Here is a 26,217-nt window from a genome sequence, read left to right on the forward strand (position 1 = left end):
ATATATGTTTTAGTGTGAGGGTGTGTATAGGGTGTGCAAAAGAGAAATCAACAAAGTGATAGAGAGAGAGGACAGTGTATTGAGGTTGATGGGACCTATACTCTAGAGTCCATTAATGTAAGAGGAGTCTGACTGATTTTGTGGGCAGTATGAGTCATGGAAGGATTTGAGTAGAGGTAGATCTATGATTTTGGTGTTTAGATATACGTTTTTAGGGAGTGGCTTGGGAGAGAACAGTTGTGAGGTGATTTTAACTGTCTCTTGTAAGCATTTCATGAATAGATCAAATACAGTCAAGCACTCATACCTCTTTGAAAGGAGAATCACAAACATCTATTAACCTCGTTTCTTCCAGCCTCTCGCAGCCTCTGTGACATCGCTATGGATTTAACCAGACCTTAAGGGATGAATATTAACTTACGACAGTTTCTGGAGATGAAATTATCTTTTCCTCTGAGAAAATATTGGCTGAACGTTTTGATAAGTAATCACTGCTCTGTCACAAAACACTTCCTAGGAGCTGAAGAGGAATTAGATTTCTAAAAGCACAGCATTTAAATTTTATTAGTAAGAACAGATTAAAAAATCATTACAAAGTTAATTTCCCCTTTCTCCACTTCTTTTAACAAAATCGCTTTTCTCCATTAGAGGTCAATTATTTTTCTTTGTCCTCAAAACTTCAGTTTATTTGCTGAAAACATTTAAAGGTTTATCACCAAAATCCAGTTTATTTTGAAGATAAAGATTTTTTTTCTTCTCCCACACAGCCTAGTTGGGGGAATTTGGGACCGTTTTCAAGTCCAAAATTCATGATAGAGATAAAAATCATCTGCCCACACCTTCTTCTTGTGTATAGGGTGTTTATAAGAATGAAAATAGTGCTAGGAATAGTGCCTAATAATCTCTGGACCTAGAGGTTATCGTACTAAATGAAGTCAAGTCAGACAGAGAAAGACAGATGTCATATGATGTCACTTATATGTGGAATCTAAAAAAAAATGATACAAATGACTTAGTTACAAGACAGAAATAGACTCACAGACATAGAAAAGAAATTTATGGTTACCCAAAGGGAAAGAGAGGGAGGGATAAATTAGGAGTTTGGGATTAGCAGACACAAACCACTGTCATCGAATGTTACAGACTCTGCTAAGTGTGGTGTGTTCATTCATTCCATCAACACCTATCCAGCTGTGCCAGGCCCTGAGTTATAATCTGTGGACATAGAAACCAACTAATATACATATATATTAATATATATAATATAATATATATATATATATATCCCTGCTAGACTGAGGAATCACAATCTAATGAGTGAAACATATACACAAACACATAGGTTGTTGAGGTATAATATTGTTAAGCAAATGAAAATTAGGTATTTAACTCAAATCAAGGATTTGTGAATGAAATGTTATGATGTCTGAGATTTCCTTCAATATAATATGGGAGGAGTGGTTGGGAGTATAAATGAAACAAGATTGACCATGAGTTAGTCATTAAGGAAGCTCGATAACGGGAAGATGGAGATACATTCTAGTATTTTACTTTTGTGTGAGTTAAAGTTTTTCCGTAATAAAAAAAAGAAAAAAAAGAATGGAGGGGGCAAGAAGCTTCCACTTTTGGGAAAGTTACATATGGACCCATGTTCATGATGATTTCTTCATTTCTTTTTCCCTTCTGGATAACAGACTAGATTAACTCTTACGGCAAATCGCAACTCCTTAACTGGACCTGCGAGGCTTTGCATCATCTGGCCCCTGCCAGCCTGGAGGGCTCTTCCTGCCTCTGCTCCCTCTACCCCCTCATCCACTCATCTTGGATTTCCAGTCTCAGCTTAAGTGCCACCTCTTGGGGAAGACTTATGTGATTTCTTTCCCCCTTTTTCCAGTCTTAGACCCATATTTTATTTCTTCCCCCCAGTTTGTACGATGTATATTTTTATGTGGTTATTTGACTCATGTTTGTCTTTCCAATTAGCATAAAAATTCCTTGCAAGTAAAAATTGTGCTGCTTGCACTACAGTACCCTTAGTGCCTAGCGCAGTGCTTGCACCTAGTAGCCACTCAGTAAACATTTATGGAGTAAACGAATCTCTATTAAGCCTGTCTACAGCCTCCAGACTCAGTTATGTAGTCCTTTGTAAATAGGAACATAGGAGGGGAAAGCGAAGGATGTCTGTTTCTCCCCTATCTGGTATATAAAATCCTGGAGTTGAGATTTTTGGCGTTTGGAACAGGAGCCTGTCAGACTCAGAGAAGGAGGTAAGAGCTCTCAGGATCTAGGGCAATGTTTACACAGCAGCTTCAGCTCCTGATCAAGTTTTCCCACCACCACTTGCTTCCACCCTCCTTGGCTGACCCATGGGTGCTTACTTAGACATGTTGGGAAGGGAGAGAGGAACTCAGAGGAGATTTAGGAAGTTATTGCACTCTGGGAACTCGTAAACCTTTGCAGTCTCTCTCTCCGTGAGTCAGCCTTGGGCTGGAAGCTTTGCCTGCCTCCCATGGTGTAGGGTATGTGACATGGTCAGTGACATCACCAAAGATTCTGCTGGCTAAACGGGCTTTGCCTCTATTTATGTTACCTTGGGACTTAAGGAGCTGTCTCCGAAAGGAAGAAAGGGTCTTGGAGCAATAACATGATTACTGCAGATCAATTAATAGAAACACTAGTGGGAAAGCACCTTTGGATTCACATAGTTCCATGGTATAGCTCTGCATCCACCACTTACTAGCTGTGCAAGTTTGGGCAGTTTACATAACCTCTCTGTGCTTCAGTTTGCTGAACTGTGACGCTGGAATAATAATCCTTACCACGTGGAATTTGTAGGATTAAACTAAGTGGTAATATTGGCACATTTCCCGACTACACAGACATGCCCAAAAGTGACATTATTATAAGTATAACATCAAATGCTGTGGTGGAGATGCGAGCAAAGTTCTCTGTTACCAGGGAAGACAGATATGCTTTTACAGATTAGGTGATATTTGAGCTGTATCTTAAATGCCACCTACAGTAATAAAATAATAGCAGCTGCCACGATGTTACAGGTTAAGTTCTGTGCTCAAGGCTTCAAGGACATTTTTGGCTCATTCAAATCTCACTACAGTTCTGAAAGCATATCCTGTTGCAATCCACATTTTACAGATAGAGAAAGCAAAGCTCAGAGAGGTTAAGCAACTTTCCCAAGGCTGCTCAGCTAATGGATGAAGCCAGGATTAGCACTTAGTTCTGTGTGACTCCAAAAGCCATTGTCTTACCCACTGAACTGCCCAGGCTCTTTTGAAGGCTATGTTTGAGTTTTCTAAGGGAGATGAAACAGAAAGAGATGGGTATAACATGTTCCAAAAGGAAGAGCTTGGATATCTCTTTATCTATTTGCATGTTTATTATTATTGGCTTGGTCTTTGTCCAGCAGCTGACTGATGGTTCCAACAAGGCAGGAATCGTTCTGTTTTATCCCTCATTGTTCCCGGGCTGGTGTCAGCACACACATAGCTGGTGTTCAGTAAATCTATGTTGAATGAATTAAGAATTTGATGGGCTCCACATTCTCTCCAGCCTATGTTACATCACAGCCTGAGGAGATGAACGTGTTTGCTTGACCAAATTACTCTACTGCCCTTCCTAACTTAAAAAGGAAGGTATCAGTGAAGCTGAACAGTTTTGTAATTGGCCACACGGCATGTTTCTCTACAAGCAGCAAACATTTTCCAGTCCAAATGATGATGTCATCTTCCAGAGCACTGATTGCCTTCTCTCCTGCCACCTATCACCTCTCCTGGTGTCTAGCGTGTCTGAATTCTCTTTAAGGGCCTGAGATTCATTTCTGGTGACACATTACAGGAGGAGAGGTGAGTGGGTCATGTGAACACAGACAAGGCTGGACTTGGCACTTTGCTCTTCAGACGAGGTATTTTCCTTGAGGTTTGTGTTACAAATAAAGCGCTGCTCTGTGGTGTCGACCAGTTGCACTTGGGAACGGGAGGAGGAAGCACAAAGTGCGGTGCTGGGGGCAGCTTTCTCCCAGTGTGTGTGCGAGAGTGCCAAGAAGCTGTCAAATAAAATTAAGGTTCAAAACATACAGCCTTCAATTTGATTTCACTAAGATGCCGACAGCTGCTCAGAGGGAACACAATCGATTCTGTTTTGACAGGTCCTGATGTACGGTAAGCAGTAAAAGTCTCCACTTTGTGCTGGATTAAGAAAAATTCACCTTAATTTCAACTTAAATAGAACCGTATCTGAGCTTGAAGGGAGGCTTCTCGTCTGCTCACCTGCTCTACCCCCTTGTTTCTCCTGCCAATCCTCCCTCTTTTTTGCCCTTGGACTTCATCTTCCTCTCCCCTTGCCTCTTTTCCTTTTTCTTAGCACTTTTAAAATCTCTCTCCCTCTCACTGACTCTCTTCTATACTTAAAAGGGAGAGTTTGGAGTCCTTACTACGTGCTGAGCACTGCCCTATATGCTTTTCTCGAATTGCCTTATTTAATTCCCACGACATCCTTATAAAGTAGGTGGAATTGTGTCTATTTACAGATGAGAAAACAGATGTTCATAGTGATTAAAAGCCTTCCTGGGGTTGTACAGCTAGTAAGTGGCAGATCTGGGGATTCAAGCCTAGACCTCTGATTCTAAAAGTCCTTGCTCTTTTCATGACATTAGTGGGCCTGAGCCCTGGCAGAACATCACAATCACTTGGGGATCTCCAGCGGCATCAGTGCTTTGTCACCAGCCCCGTATTTATTAGTCTGGGGAGAGTCCAGGGCATGGGAGCGGCCCAGTATTCTGCTTTCCCTTTGTCCTCATCTTTCTTAGCATATAAACAGAAGTGTACGTAGCAGAAAAGCCCTGAAGATGATGGGGTTCTTCTCCCATACCTCTTACGGGGGAGGACTCACCTTTCTGGAAGCCAGTGGTGCCGGAAAGCACAGGTGTGTCTTTCTCTTTATACCAGGTGGGCAAGTGGGAGAACCACACCCTCAGCCTGAGGCACGCCGTGTGGCCCAGGTACAAGTCCTTTTCGGACTGTGAGCCAGACGACAACCATCTGAGCATCGTCACACTGGAGGAGGCCCCCTTTGTCATCGTGGAAGACATAGACCCGCTGACTGAGACGTGTGTGAGGAACACTGTGCCATGTCGGAAGTTCATCAGAATCAAGTGAGTCCAGGGATGCTGTCGGTTGAATGTGCCCAATCCTTTACAATAGCCTGTATCACTGATAACAGTGGTATCTCTACAATAATAATAGAATGTAATATAAAATATACTCTATTATAATAGGTGGGTATAAAAATAGATTTTTTTAAAAGACCTGGAACTACACCAGGTGGTTTGCATTCATTTGATTCCAACAACGGCAATACGAGGTGCATGGTTTTGCCCATTTAAAACATGATAAAAACTGAGTTATGAGAAGATTAAGAAGCACGTTCAAAGCCACTTAGCTAGTAGATGGAAGAGGCAGGACTCAAACACTTGTCCATCTGACTCCACCACCATATTCTTAACCAGTATGGAAGTCAACCCTCCCCTTCGATATTTCCTAGAATAATTATTTCTTTTGTATTTTTCTGGTTGCTCCCGCCCCCAAACCATATCTACCACTTCCTTCCACCTCTCTTCTATTTCCCAGATCCAAACTTTTCAGAATTTTCAAAGCTTCTCTCCATTTTGGGGTCAACATCCACCTTACAAGTGACTTTCTGATGTGCTTAAGGTGGAGCTGATCTCCTGGGGATCTCCTAGGTCACCAGCAACAAACCAGCATTGCATCTAAGTCATTTCCTCTTTTATTACGATTGAAGAGGAACTGACATTTTTTATCAGATCCCCTGGTGAAGGGTTCTCCCTAATCTGTAAACCCTTTGGAGATACATAAAGCTTCATGGCCAAGTCCAAGGCCCTGAATTTTGTCTTTGTAATGCAAACATAAACACAAATACCACCCTTGTGGAGGATTCACAAAAGGAAAAAGCCTACCGCTAGACGGAAATCTTTTTTTTTTTTTTTTTTTCTGAGTATTTTCTGATTGCCTCCTTTCACCTGGACAATTTTTGCTTGCCCTTTAAGTCTTAAGCACTCCCTCCACAAGCTAGGTTAGTTCTCCCTACTTCCACAGTACCCTGGCTATGTCTCTATGTCTTAATGAGTTCAGGCTGCTATAACAAATTACCACGAGTGGGTGGCTTAAACAACAGACATTTATTCCTCACAGTTCTGGAGGCTGGGAAGTCCACGATCAAGGTGCTGGCAGATCTGGTGTCTGGTGGAGACCCTCTGGTTTGCAGACGGCTGTCTTCTCCTCACCTGGTAGAGAGCAGAGGGAGAGGAAGCAAGCTGTCCTGCTCCTTCTTATAAGGGCACTACTTCCATTTAGGAGGGTTCCACCCTCGTGACCTAATTACCTCTCCAAATACCATCACATTGGGGATTAGGGTTTCAACATATGAATTTGAGGGGAACATAAACATTCAGTCCATAGCACTCTCTAGCTGTCTTTCTCACTTGTTTTTATGGCTTACAGTTTGTCTGTATTTCCCCCAGAGTATTATCTGCCTAAATATAGGGAATGTGGCTTATTAATATTTGTGTCTTCAGTGACAAGCATAGAATATGACACCCCAATGTTGATGAAACTTGAACGGAGGGTGAATGGATACTTTTCCTCCCACATTCCAAATTCCAGCCTAAGTTCTTATTATACAAGATGCAAATCCCCATGGCTCAGTGCTTTGGATAAAGATAATTTTTTTTTTCCGGTACGCGGGCCTCTCACTGTTGTGGCCTATCCCGTTGCGGAGCACAGGCTCCGGACGTGCAGGCTCAGCGGCCATGGCTCACGGACCCAGCCGCTCCGCGGCATGTGGGATCTACCCGGACCGGGGCACAAACCCGTGTCCCCTGCATCGGCAGGCGGACTCTCAACCACTGCGCCACCGGGGAAGCCCAAAAATAATTTTTTAAGAATATGATTGCTAAGTGTATTATGAAGGTGCATTTTGGTTTGGAGAAATTTTTTTATCAATAAGCAGCACTTTTGGAGTTGAAATTCTTGTGGATTATTCAGTAAATAATCATCAGCTTTTTTTGGAGTCATCAGCCTCTTTGGGGTTGAAATTCTGAATAGATTAGTCAATAAATAAATACGCATGAAACATAGTTTCTGTGTTAGTCACAGTGCTGGGCATGGGGGATGCGGCAATGAACCGGGAAGGATCTTGCAGTCAAGGGGTGCACACGGTTAAAAAACTGCTCAACTAATAAGGGAACAGGGCAGCTCCACATTAGGATAAACCCTGTGAAGGATCTGAATAAGGTGGTGTGATAAGGGAGTCACTTGAGGTATGTGGGGCTCCTGCAGCTCACACAGGTAAGATTTAAGGTGACATGTAAAGGAGGAGAAGGAGCCAAACATGTGAAGAACTAGGGAAGAGCCACCCAGCTAGAGGAGCAGGTGCAAAGGCCCTGAGGGAGGAAAGAGATTGGCGAGTTTGGGAAACAGAAGGAAGCCTAGTGCAGTACTTGGAAGTGATGAACTGGGGGAATGACAGAAGGGGTAATGTGGAAAAGTTGTCAAAGGAGGTTTTGACTTGGGTGGGTGTTCTTTGAGCAGAACTTGGTCAGATTAAGAAAGCAGAGTGGCTGGCACAAAGCAAAGAGTATAACCCCACTGGGGCACCTCCTTTATGATAACAATATCTTCTCTGATTCAACAGGGCCAATCAAGTAGGGCATCTTATGCTTCACACTCAGTCATTGGAGATTAAAGTCTTTAAAATCAGAAGACTTGGAGCTGAAAACAATAGATCACCAAGTCCTGAGTCACACTGGTCTGGAGGAAATGAACCTCCAAATAAACTACTGTCTTTAAAAGAATTGACTTTTCAGCTGAAGAACAGAAACAGATTAACAAGTTCAGATTCACAATTTGGGTTCCTGTGGGAGGGGGTGGCTTGCAATTTTCCTTTTCCCACTTGGTGACATGAGAATTGTACTGTGCTTCTAGGTGAAATTAAAGTCTTTGATTTACCTGAAAGCAATAGAAAATTACTAGGATCCAGTCATCCCAGCATTAACACAGTTTAGATCAACTGCATTTCCTAAAGGTAACATCTTTGAGGCAGGCTGATTGGTTCCAAAAAGGATTCCTGTTGGACACCATGATTGTGTTTGTTTTCTTGGTGATATTCTTTCGGGGAAAACCCTTTGTCTCTCACTTCTGGCAAATGGTGGGGTCTTGAGGGCACACATCATTCTTCTAAAAAATCAGGTAGTAGGAAATGGGCTGAGAAATCAGACTTTTCTTCTTACCTGTTAGTTGAGTGTTAAGACGTGAAGAGAAAATTGAGGAAAACTTACCTGTTTTGATCTGTAAGGATAAATGGCTATACTGCCAGTTAATCCCCTAAACTGTCAAATCATTGGTGAAAAGAGAGGAAATATATTTTTAAGCACCTATGTGAGAGGTGCTTTAGATACCTTATTTAATATTTCCAACTATCCTGCAAGGTAAGTATCAGCCTTCTCAATGCACGAATAAGTAAACTGAGGTCTGTGAATGAAGAGACCCGTCCGAGTTTCCATGCTTGTCAAGGGCAGACCCAGGATTTGAAAGCAGCTCTGTCTGACTCGCAAGGCACATCCACTGGCCACACTGGGAAATTATACAGCCAGAGAATTGATGACTTATTGGATCCCTTTCCCCATATTTGTTTTTATGAGGTGATGGTGGAGAGCAGAGAGATTACATGGGCACCATTTCTCAGATGTCTGGGTAGTCGTCATACCCCCTCCTCCACACACACACACACACACACACACACACACACACACACACACACACACACAAGGTTTGTGTTAACAGCCAACAAAAGTTCCCAATATGGTCTGTGTTTCCAGATGTGGAAACACAGACCAAATCATGTTAGATAAACATCATTTTAGTGCTTAGATAACAATTCAGTATGTAGATGTGTCAACAATGGAATATTGAGGCAGCACATAGCCTATGAAATACGTGCGTGACTCAGCATCTGACCATGGTACTAATGGATGCCGCAGGGCAAGGTGGAACCAAGTGCAGTGCCCAGAGAGGTCTTGATCTTCCTGTAGCAGTGGTTTAAATAGTTTTTGTTATCACTTGGGAAGACCCCTGTTTCCTTCCCTTTTAAAAGCACTTCTGGTTTTTCTGAGTGTCCTTTGAGTATGACTTTGTCAAGTAAATAAAGGAGAGTGGCTGACACAAAGCAACAAATGTAACCTTGGTAGATTATGATAGGTTTTACGACAGCAATGCCCTCTGTATTTTAATAGGGCTTTTTCCTGATCAAGGACATTGCTATTTAATAGTGTCACCTCTTACACTGCCTCCACGTAGGTAGGGAGGGAAAATGTTACGAATGAGCCTTCATTTGCGAGATGACTCGATCAAGAGACATTAAGTCCACAGACTCAGGCACAGAGTAGACACCAGGTCTCCTGATTCTTAGCTGATAATTCTTAGTTTTCCTCAGCAAGGAGAGTATCTTTCCTAAGTAAGTAAGGCATCCTTTCTTCTTCCCTTTGGCTGCCAACCTCTATTTTCAGTGAAAGGATAAAGCAAAACTCTCCTTGCTCTGAGAATTTCACATCTTCCTCTCCTCCATTTTCCAATAAGTTTTTATAATTCAGTTTAGATTAGATGACTAAACTCTGATCTAAAGAGGTTGTATGTGTTACAAGCTTTAAAAAAATAAGACGTAGTAACTCTCATCTGTATAATGGGGATCTGAATACTACCTAATTAAGAAAAATGTTGTGAAGATTAATCCAACAATTAGTATAAAGCATTTATCACAGTGCATAGCAAATAGTAATTACTCAAGAAATGTTACCTGTTGTCATGATTATTGTCATAATTAAGAACACTTTCTACTTTTGCTGTCATAAACTCACTGAACATCCTTGTAAAAGCCACTTCCTCATTTTGGGCCTCTATTTCCCATGTGAAAAATAGTAGAAGAGTGTAGATAATGACTGAACACATTTTCCAGTACTAATACTCTACCATCTTGGGATTTTCTCTACAGCAATTCAACCAATGAGGGCATGAATGTTAAAAAATGCTGCAAGGGGTTCTGCATCGATATCCTAAAGAAGCTTTCGAGAACAGTGAAGTTTACCTATGACCTTTACCTGGTGACTAATGGGAAGCATGGCAAGAAAGTTAACAATGTGTGGAATGGAATGATTGGTGAGGTAAGTTATCTTTTCATCCCAAGGGCCCTCATTCAGACTTAGGGCCCAAGGTCCTCAGGGATGGTGGGAAGGATAAGTAAAGGGACCGTTCTTTTTTTTGCCTTGTGTCCAGGTGGTTTATCAACGGGCAGTCATGGCAGTTGGCTCACTCACCATCAATGAGGAACGTTCTGAAGTGGTGGACTTCTCTGTGCCCTTTGTGGAGACGGGAATCAGTGTCATGGTTTCAAGAAGCAATGGCACTGTATCACCTTCTGCTTTTCTAGGTATGTGAACTTCACAGTCACTATTGCTTTCCTATGAGGAATTATAGGTATTTTGTCTTGTTTGCTCAAAAGACAGGACCGGATAGGACCTAGTTCAGTTCTAGGTAACCACGTCAGCATATTGAAAGCATGTTGCATTGAATTACGCAAACTTTCCCCCAGTTAACATCTTTCATTTATCTTTAACTTGGAAATAGCTGCTAAAAATACAATCACATATTCAGATACCGTCCTTGATAGTGCAGAATATAGATTAGTAGATATATTGCTTAGAGCCTTGAAAGCATTTAAAAAATAAACCTGTCTGTCCACAGTTAATTTAAATCAGCTCATAAACTTTTATGTAGCAGCCACATACCCATCCTCCATCCCTCACTAGAATGACAGTCATTTATTTACTGGATGTAAGAGTAAAAATAATGATGACTGTGCAATGATTTATACCAGTACTCTGATAAACAAAACAGAAGCAGTCTGAAGAGGATACACTGTTTTAAAATTAATGGAATCGTATTTTAAATGTGCCTATCCTTTAAGCTGAATGGTTTATAAGAGAAGAAATTCTTCTTACTCTCCTTTTAACTGTTTCCTAGATTTATGTTTTTACACAAAAGGTTTTTATTTTTTAAAGCAAGGTAGTTCTGTTTTTTTTCAATCATCTGGCTTTCTTTAGCAGCTATGCATTAGGTAGCTTGGCTGGTGTAGCTGAAACTGCATGGAATCTAGCCAAGCATTTTTAATTTTTTCTTTAAAGGAAATCATCGTGTTGAGTGTTTTGTCATCATCAATAGTTTTTGATAGTGACTGTCTTGAAGATCGTGGGATTCAGATTAACTTCCCCTTGGCATTCCCATGTCAGTGGGTTTGTCCCAAATCGGGAAGGTTAAGACAAACATTGACCCCTAGAAGGAAACTGCAGGAGAGAGTGAAAACAGTTAGATTAGGGTCAACTGAATTTCTTACATTTTTCCAAAGACAAAAAAACTTTGTTTATTAGAGAACTAAAACTGCAGACTAGGGCCCATTTGTGGATGCCAGCTCCAAGCCCATAGCCTTACTCTTCCACTGTCTTCATTTATATGTGGGTTAGCAGCCAGTGAAGCGTTCTAGGCTTCATTCTCATGAGTGAAATGTTGGCTAACAGGATTTTGGATACTGCCTTACTCACAGAGACATATGGATTTACTGTTTTCATTTTCAATAATCCATTGAAGCTGTTGAAATCCTTACCACTCACTGGATTTGATTTTGCACTCGCTTCCATTTTTGTAACCTTTGTTGGAGTAATGTGGACCTTGACAAATACACACCTCACTATTTTCCTTGTGTGCCTGTGTCTGATATGGATAACGATGCCCATATCTTAATAAGGGAGCCTCACTGGATCATGAAAAGTACTGCTTACTGATATTGACAACACAAGCAGAATGTTAATAATTATTGGATATACTCTCACTCACAGTCACTCGTAATCGTCTTTTCCCCCACTCCCTATTGGAACCTTTAACAGAGATCTTTGGTCCTAGAGGTTGGAGGAAGGGAGTTCGTGGAAGAAATGGAAAGAGAAAGTTGTCCACTTATCTTCTTAGTGAGCTAGAGAGAACTTTTCGTCCAGTTCAATCAAAGAGGAAAAATATTTCCATCGACTTGTCTCATAAATATGAGTCACTGATACTGAATCTGGCCTCAACCCAGTTTCCCTAGATTTTTATCTTATCTGTGTTAGTAGAACATTTCCATAAAAGTCAAGTATTTTTGCTAAATTTAGCTAAACCTCCTTTCCCCCTACTCTTCCTACTGTATCTTTAAGAATAAAATAAATTGTAGCCAGAGGAAGCTATTTTTAAAGCTGTTTTTACACAGAAGGCTTAATACTTTTCCTAGTCACTAAATTACATCCCTATTCGATTGACTGTGCACCCCCTTATTTACGGTCATTATCTGCAGGTTTTGAAAGTCATAATGAACCATGCTAAGCTACATTTTTCCATTCACTGGCTCAGTCATCTGGAAGAGCCAAACATTCAAAATCTGATTGCATTGCTCTTCATTATTTCCTATTCTCTCTCCTCTGCAAAATCCATTAACTCACATCGGAAACACTTGCAGGTAATGCCTCTGAGCTTTTGTATCAAAATGTAACCAGCGACTCTTCAAGGACAGAGATGATGTCTCTGGCAATATTCAGTTAATTCTTAAGACTTTCCAAGTAGGTTGGAGTCTTTGATCCAGAGAAATGCTGAGCTGGGGTCTCTTCTAGATTAAAGTTCCTTCACAGACAGATGTTGAATCTGTTGAATCTGTCCAGTAGAGGATGTAATCCAGAGCTATCTAAAAATACTTCTGGGTCACATCTTAGACACTACAGACAGTAGCTCATCATTGTTCTAATGACTTTCTTTGTTGTGGGGGGTGTGTGTGTGTGTGTGGTGTCTGGGAATAGCCATCCTTCATGGCACTCATAGGTACCTAACTTACTAAAACCAGAATACTACAGCAGAATCTCTCTGCCATCCTCACAAGTCAAGGGACAGATGTTGTCACTTCGAAGTGAGAAAACATCTGGGATCAGTTTCTTGATCAGTTTCCATCTGATTTTCTGACCAGTTAGTGACTAGGACACATCAAGTGCCCAGTGAAGTCCACTGAAGGCTTACAGATTCTGACATGTGAGTACAAGAATTCAGTAAGGATTTACCCTAATATTTTTAATAATGTCATCATAACCTGCAGAGAAAAGGAGTTGTCAGATTAATAAGTGTGCGTGTTTTAAACTAGAACGCCCTTTTCAGGACCCTGGACAGCACACCACCACCACCAATTCTGGGTTTAACCACGGAACCCAGCAGCTATTCCATTTAATTTATTATGTGTATGCAGTGTGCAAAGCACACACCAAATACTTTACATGTATGTAATGCTCCTTTACTCATCACAGTGATCCTCCTCTGCTGAGACACACTATGCCATCAGCACATCCAACCTGGAGAATTACTTTAACATCTCTATTTTTGAATATTAAGTAATTTTTAATCTCCTAATTATTCATTTCTTTCTCCTGGATACACCTTACTACCAAACTGCTGATTTCAGGGACACGATATTGTTTGCACTCAAGTTAAATTTAACTAAGATAAATTTCAGTTTTAGTCTCATTGGTTTCTTTGAGCTCATCTTGGCTTATTTAAGTCAAGTAAGTTGTCTTGGTACTTGTTGCTTCTTAAAGTATTTGCACTATCAAAACTGCATTACAAAGTATTCCTTCAGGTTTTAAAATTATCCAATATCATTAAAGCTTCGGACATATTAGTTTCTTATTATATATTAAGCTCATTACAGTGGAATTTGTGATGAACTCTAGCTGTGTTAGGTAGTCACAGACTTTAATAAAAAGGTGGCCTGCTATCAGCCTAGTTCTTTATTATTATTAATAGCTTCATCAGAAAAAAAACATTTAAAAATAATAAAATGTGTACTATTTGAGAGGTATTATTGGGCTTCTTGTATTTTATTCTTAGAAAATGTTTGCTCATGATGAAAAGGATTATAAGTTCATTGGTGTCCAAGGGCAGTTTCTTCCCAATGATGCAATCAGGTGGAGCTATGTTCATTTAAAAACTTTTAGTCTCTGTTGATTTTCTAGCAAATCTATGTCATACATGGATAAAATAGCTCCTTTCAGCTCACTTTCATGTCCTCAATCAGTTTGAATAAAAATGTTAATTTGTTTTACATAGTATCTCTTACCTTTCTAAAGTGATCTAAGATTTAGAACCTTGTGTCTTGGCCTGCCCTTCTGAGACACCCACATGAAAATGAACTGATGAAAACTATTTTTAGGGGAAATAACCATCTATCCATCTACTACTTCCTTGCCTCTATCTTTAAACGATGCATTTTCATTGAATTCTCATGTGAATGTAATATCCTCAAATGACTTGTCAATTGCGTTTAACCATTACCAACCTCGACAAGATTTTTAAATTGTAGAGATCCCATCTGTCCGAAGCAGTAGGTGAAATGGAGAGAGTGGTAGTATTGGGGGCAGACTATGACATTCCAATATTCCTGTCAATCCCACGATTTTACGATCCTTTTCTACCAGGTTATAATTCTCCCTTTACTTCTAGAATTCCTGCACGTCCTCCCTCCAGCATGTCAAGATGAAAATGAAAATAAAAATAAAACTCATGCTGATTCGCAGGTGCCTTATGTTTGACTATTTGAATCTAGTCTTGTTTCTCTTTAGCTTTGGTCCCCTGGATGATTCTATAATTACAGAGGACCCTGTAGCCTCTTGGTTTGCATTTTAACTTTCTCCCTTGGTCTTATCATTATGTTTTGTTTTTATTATCCTTGACCTGACTTGTAAAATGTCGTGTGCTTTTCTGTTTTTATCCTATGATGTGCATTCTTATAAAACACCTCAAATATTTTGTAGAATAGAGAATGATTTAAATGTATGAATAAACAATGACTAGCTTCTTTTGAATGATCAGATTCACATCAGAGTGGGTTTCTCAGTGAGTCTGCAAATGGCCCTCTAGGCTTCCTGCTAGCCCTGGTTGTGAGGAGGCGCTCACTGACCATGTTTCCATCCCTCCGGCCTGTTTACCTGCAGAACCATTCAGCGCCTCCGTCTGGGTGATGATGTTTGTGATGCTGCTCATTGTATCCGCCATAGCTGTTTTCGTATTTGAATACTTCAGTCCTGTTGGATACAACAGAAACTTAGCCAAAGGGAAAGGTGAGACTAGCTTCATAAGCATGATTCAAAGTCAATGCTATGTAATTTACTTTCAATGAAGAGTTCAGATTTAGAACACATTATCCTATATTGCCTTGCTGTACCATCGTATAAATCATGCTGGGTCATTGATATTACTTGCAGTGCCATACAAGTATGGGTTATTCCCTTCTACTGAAAAGAAGGGTAAAACTTAAAAATGAGACATTTTAATCTTGCTGTAATGTGGAGTCAGTAGTTAAGTGAAAAACTACTGATATCTGCTGAGAAAGCATATTTGAAAAAGTTTTCTGGCAGTTGTCAAAATGTGCATCAAAACAAATGTTAAAACTACTAGTGCGTCTCAACTTCAGTCTATGCAAAGAAAATGGTTTTATAGAATCTAGGCTAAGAACATTCTCCAAACTGCCAAATCATGCTCACATTCGTTTGATGATGAATATATAAATATATGATAAAATGGTGACTTTCCCCAAACAGTTACATTTTCCTCTTGACAGTGCCTGACCTTACTGCATTGTACTTGATAAAGTGGCAATCAGTAAGTAGAAAATTGAATTGGGATGCATTCATCGGCCATAACTTTTTTTTTTTTTTTTTTTGCGGTATGCGGGCCTCTCACTGCTGTGGCCTCTCCCGTTGCGGAGCACAGGCTCCGGACGCGCAGGCTCAGCGGCCATGGCTCACAGGCCCAGCTGCTCCACGGCATGTGGGATCCTCCCGGACCGGGGCACGAACCCGCGTCCCCTGCATCAGCAGGCGGACTCTCAACCACTGTGCCACCAGGGAAACCCGGCCATAACTTTTTAAGAGGCTCCCACACGAACCATATACATAAACACATTACACAATTTTGAGGGAATTTTTCTCAATGCACAACACATTCTAAGTAGATGGTATCAGAAGGGTGCCAGGACGAAATCTCTTTCCTGAAAAATGACTTTAGATGATGGAAGACGGCAGATCTTCAAGGTACAGTTATTCAAAAACAAGGCACTTTAATTTGCCATATGTTCTTTTTGCTTGGAAGATTCAGTATTGGAAAGAGCCAGCAGGTCACAGGAATCTATTGGGAACTTAGTTTTACTGAAATCCTCCCACTCCTTCTTAACCACTGTTACCACATAAACCACCTGCCGTCAACCAAATGTAGTTAAAATGCCACAAGTAATCACGTTGTGTTTAAGTGGGAGAGTTGCCAGCATTTCACTAAATGGGTAATGTAATTAACTAGTAAGAAGCTTTCCAACAGAGTGGGTCCTGAGGCAATGTTCTATGGGTGATCATATTGCAGGAGAGTAGATATTTACGTTTGCAAAATCAGAGCTTGTGTTGTTTGTGAATTCGTGCGTTTATTTGATGAATATTTCCGGAGTACCTGGTACCGGAGCAGGGGTTTAACGTGGTAAATGGGATGGAGATTTCCTCATCCTTGGGCCACAGCGAATTTAGTTGTGGAGACAACACGTAAACATATAAGAGAATAATCACAGATTGTAATAAATCTCAAGAAGAAGGGAGAAAAACCAAAGTGAAGTGATGGGATATGGGCGCTTCTTAAGTATGACGGTCAAGCAGGGAAGGGCTTTAGGAAGAGATGACGCTTGAGTTGAGACCTGAAAGATGAGAAGGATTCAGTCCTATGAAAAACTGAGGGAAAAGCATTCCATGCAGAGGGAACAGCAGATACAAAGGCCTTGGCATGGGATCGATCTTGATATGCTCAAGAAACAGAAAAGTTATGAGTAAGTGAGGTAGACAGTGGTATAAGATGAAGTCAGAGGGATAGGCTGTTGACTGTGGTAAGCATTTCAGATTTTCTTCAAAATACAATGGCAGGGAAGAGGCAGAATACAAACCTGTATGGTGTGGAAAGGTCACTTTCTATCTATCTATCAAGACGATGGGAGGGGTGGCAGCAGTGGAAGGAGGGAGACCAGTTAGGAAGGTGGTACAGTTTTCCAAGAGAAAGAACTGCAGTGCTTTAGACTTGGATGGAGAGAATGGAGATGGAAAGAAGTGGATACATTTGAAATGTATCTTGGAAGATAAAAAGCTATCCAAAGGCCACCACGTGCTGAAGCACACACTATTGTGCAGGAAGGAACCTAGCATGCAAACTCCTTCCATCACCTGGAGCCTTTTTGTTTTCTACTCATCCGCATGTAGAAACCCTCAGGAAATGACAGCTACTTATTTCCTTGCACAAAATAGTTTTCTGTTACATCTCATTGTCCTTTATGGGGAAAATTATATGACCCAGTAATAGTCTTCATGAATCAGGAATTCCCAAACGTCTTGGACAGCTCCCTGCAACTGCCCATTTCTGATTCCCAAATAGCTATCACTTCTGATCAACACGCATCCCTAATAAAATTAAGTAGTTCATGAAGTTTACTGGATTGACTCTACTTTTTTACTAAGAATTCTCAGCCTCTTGGGAATAAGCCCAGAAGATCATAAAATTAGGCAAAGAAAAAGAGGAGAGCTTGAAACTGAGAATAATAGAATTAGTTGCCTTCTCTCTAATGTGTTGTATATGGATATTGTAAGTATTGCGATAGCCTGAATTTGGCCTCCCATGTGCGGAAAGCTTGCTTCCCAACTAGGCTCTCTGCCCAGAACTTCATAACTTCCATCAATCTGGATTCACTGCTGCCACTTTATTTATTGCCCACTCTGAGTGCATCGCCAACTGAAGTCTAAGTAGATCATTTTTTCATATCTTCATTTACTTAAATGACATAAAAACCTTCTGTTAAAGGAAGACCCTTTTTCCCATGAAATGAGGGCATAAATTGATTTTTTTCCCCTTGCACAAAAACAGACTTGAAAGCTCTAACATGTGTGTTTTACAGCCTGCATATTCCCCTGCCCAATAAATTTTGGCATATTGTTCTGCCTCTTTAGTTAAGTCTGTTGCAAGGAACACTTAAGAATCTTAAAAAAAAAAAAAAAAAGAATCTTAAGAATACGCTGAGGAAGAAAAAGTGCTGTGATATCAGAGTTCATTTTCCATGACCCTGCAACCAAATGTCTTCCATCTGTGAAGTGTTAGAAGAATTAAGCTCTATTGTTCTGTTCCTTAATGTCTCCATTTGGAGAGTGTTTTAGTTGGGTTTAATTCCTACGTTGTGCATATCTTACATCTGAGTTTGAACAGGAGCCATGGCTAGGAACAATCAGATTAGAATATCAAGCACCAGTCCCTCTGAATTGCATGGTTCTTATACGAAAGCACATCTGACGAATACCGAAGCAGCCCCCATGCACATGTTTTTGTAAAGCTCTGCTTCCGCAAATGGAAATCAAATCCACATTTAAAACAGGTCATAACACTACTTCTAATTCAAACCCATGTTTTGCATAACCATTTTCTTCCTTCCTCCCTCCCTCCCTCCCTCCCTCCCTTCCTTCCTTCCTTCCTTCTTTTTTCCCTTTTTCTTTCTTTCTTTTTGTCTCTCTCCTTCCTTCCTTTCTTTTTTCTCTCTTTCTTTCTTTCTTGTTCTTTCTTTCTTTCTTCTTCCCTCCTTCCCTCCCTCTCTCTCTTCCTTTCTTTCTTTGTCTTTTTAGAAATGTGGCAAAAAGCCAAATATATAGAAATGTGGGAAGAATGCTAATTTTTAAAGAAAAAAGGACTCCTTGTGTGTGTGGTTCTGGGGCAGTGATGGGACACGCTGTGATCTAAGTCCGTCTTCTGGCAGCCTTCAGTGTTGCTGGGGCCTCTGCATAGTATCAAACACTCACTAGTGTGCATTTCAAGGAGGCACTGAGAATGTCCTTCCTGTCATTTGCAGCACCCCATGGGCCTTCTTTTACGATTGGAAAAGCTATATGGCTTCTTTGGGGCCTGGTGTTTAACAACTCCGTGCCTGTCCAGAATCCTAAAGGGACCACCAGCAAGATCATGGTGTCCGTGTGGGCCTTCTTTGCCGTCATATTCCTGGCCAGCTACACGGCTAATCTGGCTGCTTTCATGATCCAGGAGGAGTTTGTGGACCAAGTGACTGGCCTCAGTGACAAAAAGGTAAGGTCACTTTGCTTTCATCTCTGCCTGAGGGGTTGATCTTAAACGTTCTCCCCTCAGAGGAAGAAAATCAGACTCTCATCCAAACCCATCAACTCTAAAGCACAAAGCCAGAGGATTGTTTTTTCCTCTTAACTCAAATGGGCATATTTCTAAAAGTTCCAGGAACGGAAGCTTAAGCTTAGCTTCTAAGTCTTAAAGTGTCTAGATCTAACTTGGAAACGAAGTTTCCCCCGTGGTCGTTTCTCACACTTACATGACTGTGTTGATGCTTCCTGAGGCCTGTGACTCATGTTACAGCTTAGGCTAGAGCTCCTCTTGCCAAGGAGAGTGTGATGTTGAGGGAGATCCACTAGCCTTGGATCAGGAGAAACTTGGGGTGAAGTGAGATGCTCTCGGCTGTAGGTACCTCCTAGTTTTGTGACTTCGTTTGAGTCTCTTACGTGCTCCATGCCTTGGATTCTCTGACTTGAAAACAAAAGTCCTCTGTAAGCCCTACCCAGAGACAAAACTGACAGCTCCTTTTTACTATGTAGCCAATCAGCCCCATCACCAGCACTCCTGACTCACCTGAAATTTCTTCAAGGGACGCAAACGGAGCAGGGAGGTTTTTCATTTCCCACCGGTTCCTTTTACTCAGACTCACCTTCAATCCTCCCTCCTGGGGCTGTGCTTCCCACATCAGGGAGATGGGAGTGTTAACACCTGCGCTCTCCATTCTCCGCTGCCATGGAACGAAGTTTGCAGGGTGTGAGTAGCTATTCAGAAACCTACAGGGAGGAAGAGGTAAACTGGGTATATCCTCCTATTGAAATTTTAGTTTCAGGAAACAAACCCTGACTTGCTAAGCTCAGCAGTGTGGGGACTGCAGCACTGCAAAGATTTTCTGTCTTGTATGTGGGGATAATTTGTCTCTTTATAAAATCTCAGTATCATGTCTTATTGGCATGAGTCTACATATATCCTTTCAGCATTCATCAACAGACTGCTGAATAGAAAATCAGCCCATGAAAAGACTTAACAGCTTAGCCGTGACTTACACGGTGGTTGAAAGAGGTACAGAGGGGCCTGTCATCAGAAAGAAGGTGAGGGATTGGAGTGAGTCACCATCACAAAAGCGCCACCAACCTTATGAGCAGTTGGCCTCTCTGATGGCTCCTCCTTGGAAATGCCACTTGAGTAAATGCCACTCTCTGCGTCATGGCGACAAAGCCCTGCATTATCTGGCCCATCCCCCCATGTCCCCTCCGTCTTGCTTGCTGAGGCCCTCTCTCCGTTCCTTAGACACTCCAAGTGCATTTCCACCACAGTGCCCTTGCACTTGCCATGTCCTCTGCCTGGAATGTTCTTCCCCCTCTATTCTCATGGCCGGCTTCTCCTCGATTTTCAGGTTTTAGGGAAACTATCACCCCTTGGGAGAGCCTTCCTGGTCACCATGGTGAACTTGGCAGCCTGAGCTTGTGCTCCCATGAAACTTAAATTCCAGTAGGAAGAAATAAACGACACACAAGTAAACGCAATGGAGAAGAAAATTCCAGGCAGGAATAAGTGCTGTAAAACTGATGAGATTAAAATTGACTTGGGGGAAGGGGATGTCAGGGTTATCTGACACTTAGTAGATGCTCAGTGCACACTTGTTGATTGAACGGGAAATGCACGGTGTGTTGGATGCTGCGGGCACCCTGCCTGGGGCCTCGGATCCCTTTCTCATTTCTGTGTGCCCAGCCTCGCCTTTGCTGACAAAGATTCGTACCAGGGACCTTCAGAGGATGATTACCTTGGGGCACTGAAATGGTAAATGCCTGGATATTTTTATGTCCCCCAAATCTTGCAGTTGCCTGTAACCAATGGCTAACCAGTGTGAGAGTACAAAAGCCCAGCTGTTCTGTTGCTTCTAGGCAAACTCGGAGGAGCAGTTTACTCTGCAGAGCTCCCTGCAGGATCAGGCCGAGGCTGAGACTTTGCTCGTAATCACACCCTTGGCTGGCTTCCTCACCTCCCCTAACCTTCTCCCCCCGTGTCCTTCCTGGTTTCTCCTGGAGCCCTTCCCTAATACATCATGCTCACCCAATTCCTTGGCTCACCTAAAGCACATGGCATCTGGGAGGCAGCAGAGAAAGCCCTACACTCAGAGTCAGGAAAGTTGGGTTCCTTTTCCTCTCTGCTGCATACTAGTTGTGTGATGCCTTTATTGTTGGGTAACCTTGCTGAGCCTTCTAGTTCCTCTCTGAACATTTGGGAATCATCGTTGTGGTAAGGATGGAAGGAGGCTGCACATGTGAATGTGCCCGGTTGCCTGTAACTGTTATGCGATTCCATCACATCATGGGAGCAAATGTACAGTTCCTAGAATAAGTGACCAGAGATACATTGGAAGCAGTGGGAAACCAAGTTTTGGATGAGAAGATTCTTCAAGAAAGGAGTTGGCAGCGTATTTTGCTTTTTGTTGCTATTTTCAATAGCAAGGGGGAAAAATCCCTTGCTACCTAGTTTTGGGTCTAATAACATGACTGCTTGCGGGAAAACTAATTAGAAACGCTAATAATTAGACTGACCTTCTCTGATTTGGAAACATCTAGTAACAGATACCATATCCTCATGAGATACAGCTCAGTTTCCATGCTCAGAGTGTTAGCAGCAAGCAGATAGCTCTTTTAATTAAATGTTTGATACAATTAGATAAACAGCAAAATTCCTAGAGTAAATAAGCTAAATGCGCCCAGAAGATTAATGGCAAATATACCAGGAAAGTCTGCAAAATCAAAATCTATATTGAATCAATTTATTTGAATACTGTATACAAGTGTTCTTTCTTTCTTTCTTTCTTTTTATCATGAATACCTATGTAACAGCTCAGGTTTATAATACTTTTAAGCCATTTGCATACTTGCTGTGAAAGAAGCACCTTTGGAGCCCACGGTGTGCTCAGATGAGCTTGGGGTTAAATTATACGTAGGTGAATTCATGGGTAGATGCTCCCCTAGGAATTATTAAAGAAGTTGGAATGTTGGTGGCGACCCTTTCTAAAATGTTGGGTGTTACTGTGGTTGGTGAAATCCATCCCTGGGAGGCAGACTAATGTAGTGGAAAAAGCAACACCATAGGGGTCAAATGGATCTGGATTCAAATCCTGACCTTGCCATATAGTAGTTGTATGGCCTTCAGTGTGTCAGTATCCCCACAGCTTAATTTCCTGATAGAGGGGGTTTAATACCATTCTGGCAAGGTTGATATGAGGATTAGGAATAATCCTCACACCATGCCTGGCACATGGTAGATAATCCTATTATAAATGGTATTTCTTCCCTCAAGCCTCCTCCCACCCCCTCCACTACCTCTCCCCTCTCCTCTTCATCTCCCTCCGCTCCCTCCTCATGACCATCACTATTGCCCAGTTCGAACCATTCCTCACTTCTGGGGTCTGAAATATTATTGCACTGAGTTGGCCTTTTGTGACAGCAATAGAGGAAATTCAGGGAATGTACCTTGTGGATGAGCCCATAAATGTGTTCTCGGGGAATTGTGCTGGGTGAGCCTTGTCCACCATTCTTATTGGTTGAATGGAGACCTCTGAGCCTCTCCTTCCTCTTAAGGACCACAGCAGTTTGATGCTACATCCAGAAGCATGTGGATCTCACCAGTGGGAGAAGACCTTACTAGAAACAGGAGCTCTAGTACCAGACATTCCTTACTTATGTCCACAGAAGATAGATATTTTTAATAATTGTGTATTTTTTGGTTCATAAGAGAAATAAAGAAATGTCCTGATTAATTGCCGCATTTTTCCTAGAAGTTTTACTTCCCAGACCTGTATCTCTACTCCGTCCATCATAATGCACTTGCTATGACTTATTCGCTGGAATGACTCTCAGACCTGCCCACATACCAAATGGAAAAAAGTGTAGAATACACTCCTCTGATCTTCTGTTCTCTACATTGGAGGGAAACTGGATCCTTTATTTGACTAAAGTCATGCTGGGTAACAACAGGTGATGAGGTGGTGTTTATCAAGCATTAGGGGATGCCATTAAACACTCTAATTGCAAAAGCAGTCTTCAGTTTACAGATGGAGAAACAGAGGCTCAGAGGGTTTAAGCAAATGCCCCAAATGTCTCAGTTCTAAAGTAGCAGATGAAAAGCCCAAGGCCAGGTGCAGCCAGCGAATATGAACCATGAGGGCGACCTTGAGAGAGAAGCTGTGAGGAGTTCTGCTGACACTGGGCTTCATGATTACATTGCCCTGTGGTCTTGTTGATGGGGGAGACCTCTGCACCACCCCTTCCTGCACTGGAGCCCACATTCGTTTCTTCCTGCTTGCACATGGAACTCTCTGGGAGAATGTTGCATCAGAAATCATTCCCCTAAGAAACACAGAGTGTGCCCTCCACCCTAGGCCCTGGGATTCCGGCGATGAGTCATCCTTGCCCCTAACTGTTTTTCACACTGTAGGTCATGACTCTTTAGGGAGTCATGAAATTAATTTAAGAGTTGTGACCATTAAAATAGTAGATCACCATGGATTACATCAGAATACATCCTAAGTAGAAAGTGTGTCTTTACAGGGTGGAGATGGCAGATGTATTGTGAGTCATGCTTTTAAAAGTTTGACAGCCTTTAGTGGAGCGGGAAAGGTTCCTAGGTCTGGGTACCAGGCTGAATTTAGTGTGGGTGAGGGTACAATCAAGGCCAGAGAGGTGTGGAAATTCATCACCGAGGCCGAATGTCTGTCTCTATCGCTGTGCAAACCAAACGCAGGGAAGGAAGGGAATCTAAAAGAGCTGCGTGTCTCCTCTGCTACAGATGGTGAGTGAAGGGGAAGGCAGTTAGGCAAATAGGCCATCAGATGTCTCGGGAGGTTGGGAGCAGCTGCTACAATGACTAGATTCATGAGCAGTGCTGCTGCCTCTGTGCCCTGAGCAGACAGCTGCTGTGCAAACAGGACTGGGCTGGTGCCTCCCCCTTTTAGGTGGTGAGTTGAGGCACTGCTTGCCTGAGTGAGTGCAAAGAGCATTTTCTGTTCACAAACACACACTTGTACATACACACACGCTCCCAACACAAGGTGCCCAGCAGGAGGATCTCACTGGGACAATGCATGGCCACTTCCCCCAAATCCAGTTATGGCTGCTTATTAGGCGGCAGCGTGCCTAATTTAAGGGGAGCAATCTTCAACTGGAAAGTTTAATTAACAGTGAAAAGAAGTGTGTGTCTAGAAAGAAGAATAGTGTTTCTGATTAGCCTGACTCTTGGGTAAACTTGGACACTTCCTCCGGCACTTCTCAGTTCCGTGGAAGACATGCTGATGTGGAAATCTGAGAGACCTCTGGATCCCAGCCCTGGTTCTGCCAGAGATTTGCTGGTTGTCCTTCCCTCTCTGGGTCTCAAGGTCCTCACCTCTAAAAGAGGAGAGGTCACTAGTAATGGTCTCGGAGGAATGATAGAGTTCAGACCTTAGGTTTGAAATCTGGGCTGCTGTTTACAAGGAGCGTAATCTTAAGTAGGTCATAGAACCTCTCTGAGCCTCAGTTTCTTCATCTGTAAAATGGAGCCTCAAAGATTAGCTACCAGGCAGGGTTGTTGTATTAAATGAGGCAGTGTTTGTAAAGTTTTCAGCACAGTGCTGGCCCCCAGCAAATCCTCAAAACATGTTAGTCACTATAATCATCACTTTCTAGTTCCAGAATTCCATATTTCATAGAAAAATGAGGCCCAGGTTACTTTTTTTGCCCACGATGATGGCAGAAATGACGAGTAAGAGTAGTTTTATTTTTGAGTGCTTACTCTGTTGCAGGCACTATTCTAATTACTTGACAAAAGTTGTAGTTTTAGGTCTTCCCATTGACCCCACAAGGGAAGTACTCATGTGTTTCCCACTCTGCAGATGGAAAATAAGTGGAGGCAGCGGGAAGTAAGGTGGCTTCTCTAAGGCCCCACAGTCTGTAAGGAATAGAACCTGACTTTGGAACCTGTGAGGCTGAGCTCACACTTGTAACCATTGCCTTGTGCTGCCTCTAGATTTTAACTGTATTTCTGGGACTTAGACCTAGTTCTCTGGACTCCCAATCTGGTTAGGTTGCCCCAAACACTGAAGGTGTGAACAGATGGGGAGCAAAGAAACTTTTCTCTACCCTTCTAGATAGTTCTGCCTGGTCTAAGAATTAAATTGACATGAGGCAGATTAACAGGAGAAAATCTAACTTAATTTCATACATACGGGAACCCCACATATATGAGAGGTTCAGAGACAGAAAGGTAAAATGAGGTAGATGTGCCGTCCTGAGCTAAGGAATAGGCTAGGGGCCTGGGGTTCCAGAGGGGAGGAGGGCAATTCACAGGATGACGAGAAGAGCAGACGTTCAGTAATTAAATGTTTGCCTGTCACAGGTCATAAAATGTTATTTCTGGTAATAACTCTTATTATGTGCAAGGCCCCCAATTTAAATTCTTTAACAGAGCAGAGAAAGTTCCTCTTGAGCCCACAGGGTCTCAATTGCCTTCAGCTAAAAATAAATCATGTGCCAAAGTGGCACAACTAGGGGGAGGGATAAATTAGGAGTTTGGGATTAGCAGATACAAACTACTATATATAAAATAGATAAACAACAAGTCCTATTGTATAGCACAGGGGATTATATTCAATATCTTCTAATAAACTATAATGGAAAAGAATATAAAAAAGAATATATATATTCTTATATATATATATATCCATATATATATATGAATCACTTTGCTGTATACCAGAAACTAACACAGCCTTGTAAATCAACTATACTCCAATAAAAATTTTTTTTAAAAAGAATAGAAAAATTCGGGCTTCCCTGGTGGTGCAATGGTTGGGAGTCCTCCTGCCGACGCAGGGGACACGGGTTTGGGCCCCAGTCCGGGAAGATCCCGCATGCCGCGGAGCGGCTGGGCCTGTGAGCCGTGG

At 41.9% G+C, this 26,217-nt stretch overlaps 1 protein-coding gene across 1 annotated transcript in view; it reads left to right on the forward strand.

Moving 5' to 3' along the window:
• Positions 1 to 26,217, forward strand: part of GRIN2A (glutamate ionotropic receptor NMDA type subunit 2A) — a gene marked incomplete at both ends in the record, with an annotated part of 364,935 nt that overhangs the window by 275,255 nt on the left and 63,463 nt on the right. Inside the window, 5 exons of the mRNA XM_082857451.1 lie at positions 4,962 to 5,167; positions 10,078 to 10,246; positions 10,359 to 10,512; positions 15,134 to 15,259; positions 19,057 to 19,286. Of these exons, the coding sequence (XP_082713577.1) occupies positions 4,962 to 5,167; positions 10,078 to 10,246; positions 10,359 to 10,512; positions 15,134 to 15,259; positions 19,057 to 19,286 (885 nt within the window). The remainder of the gene's footprint in view (positions 1 to 4,961; positions 5,168 to 10,077; positions 10,247 to 10,358; positions 10,513 to 15,133; positions 15,260 to 19,056; positions 19,287 to 26,217) is intronic.

This window comes from Leucopleurus acutus (assembly GCF_964270905.1).
Source record: "Leucopleurus acutus genome assembly, chromosome: 16".
In the NCBI taxonomy this organism is placed as follows: Eukaryota; Metazoa; Chordata; class Mammalia; order Artiodactyla; family Delphinidae; genus Leucopleurus; species Leucopleurus acutus.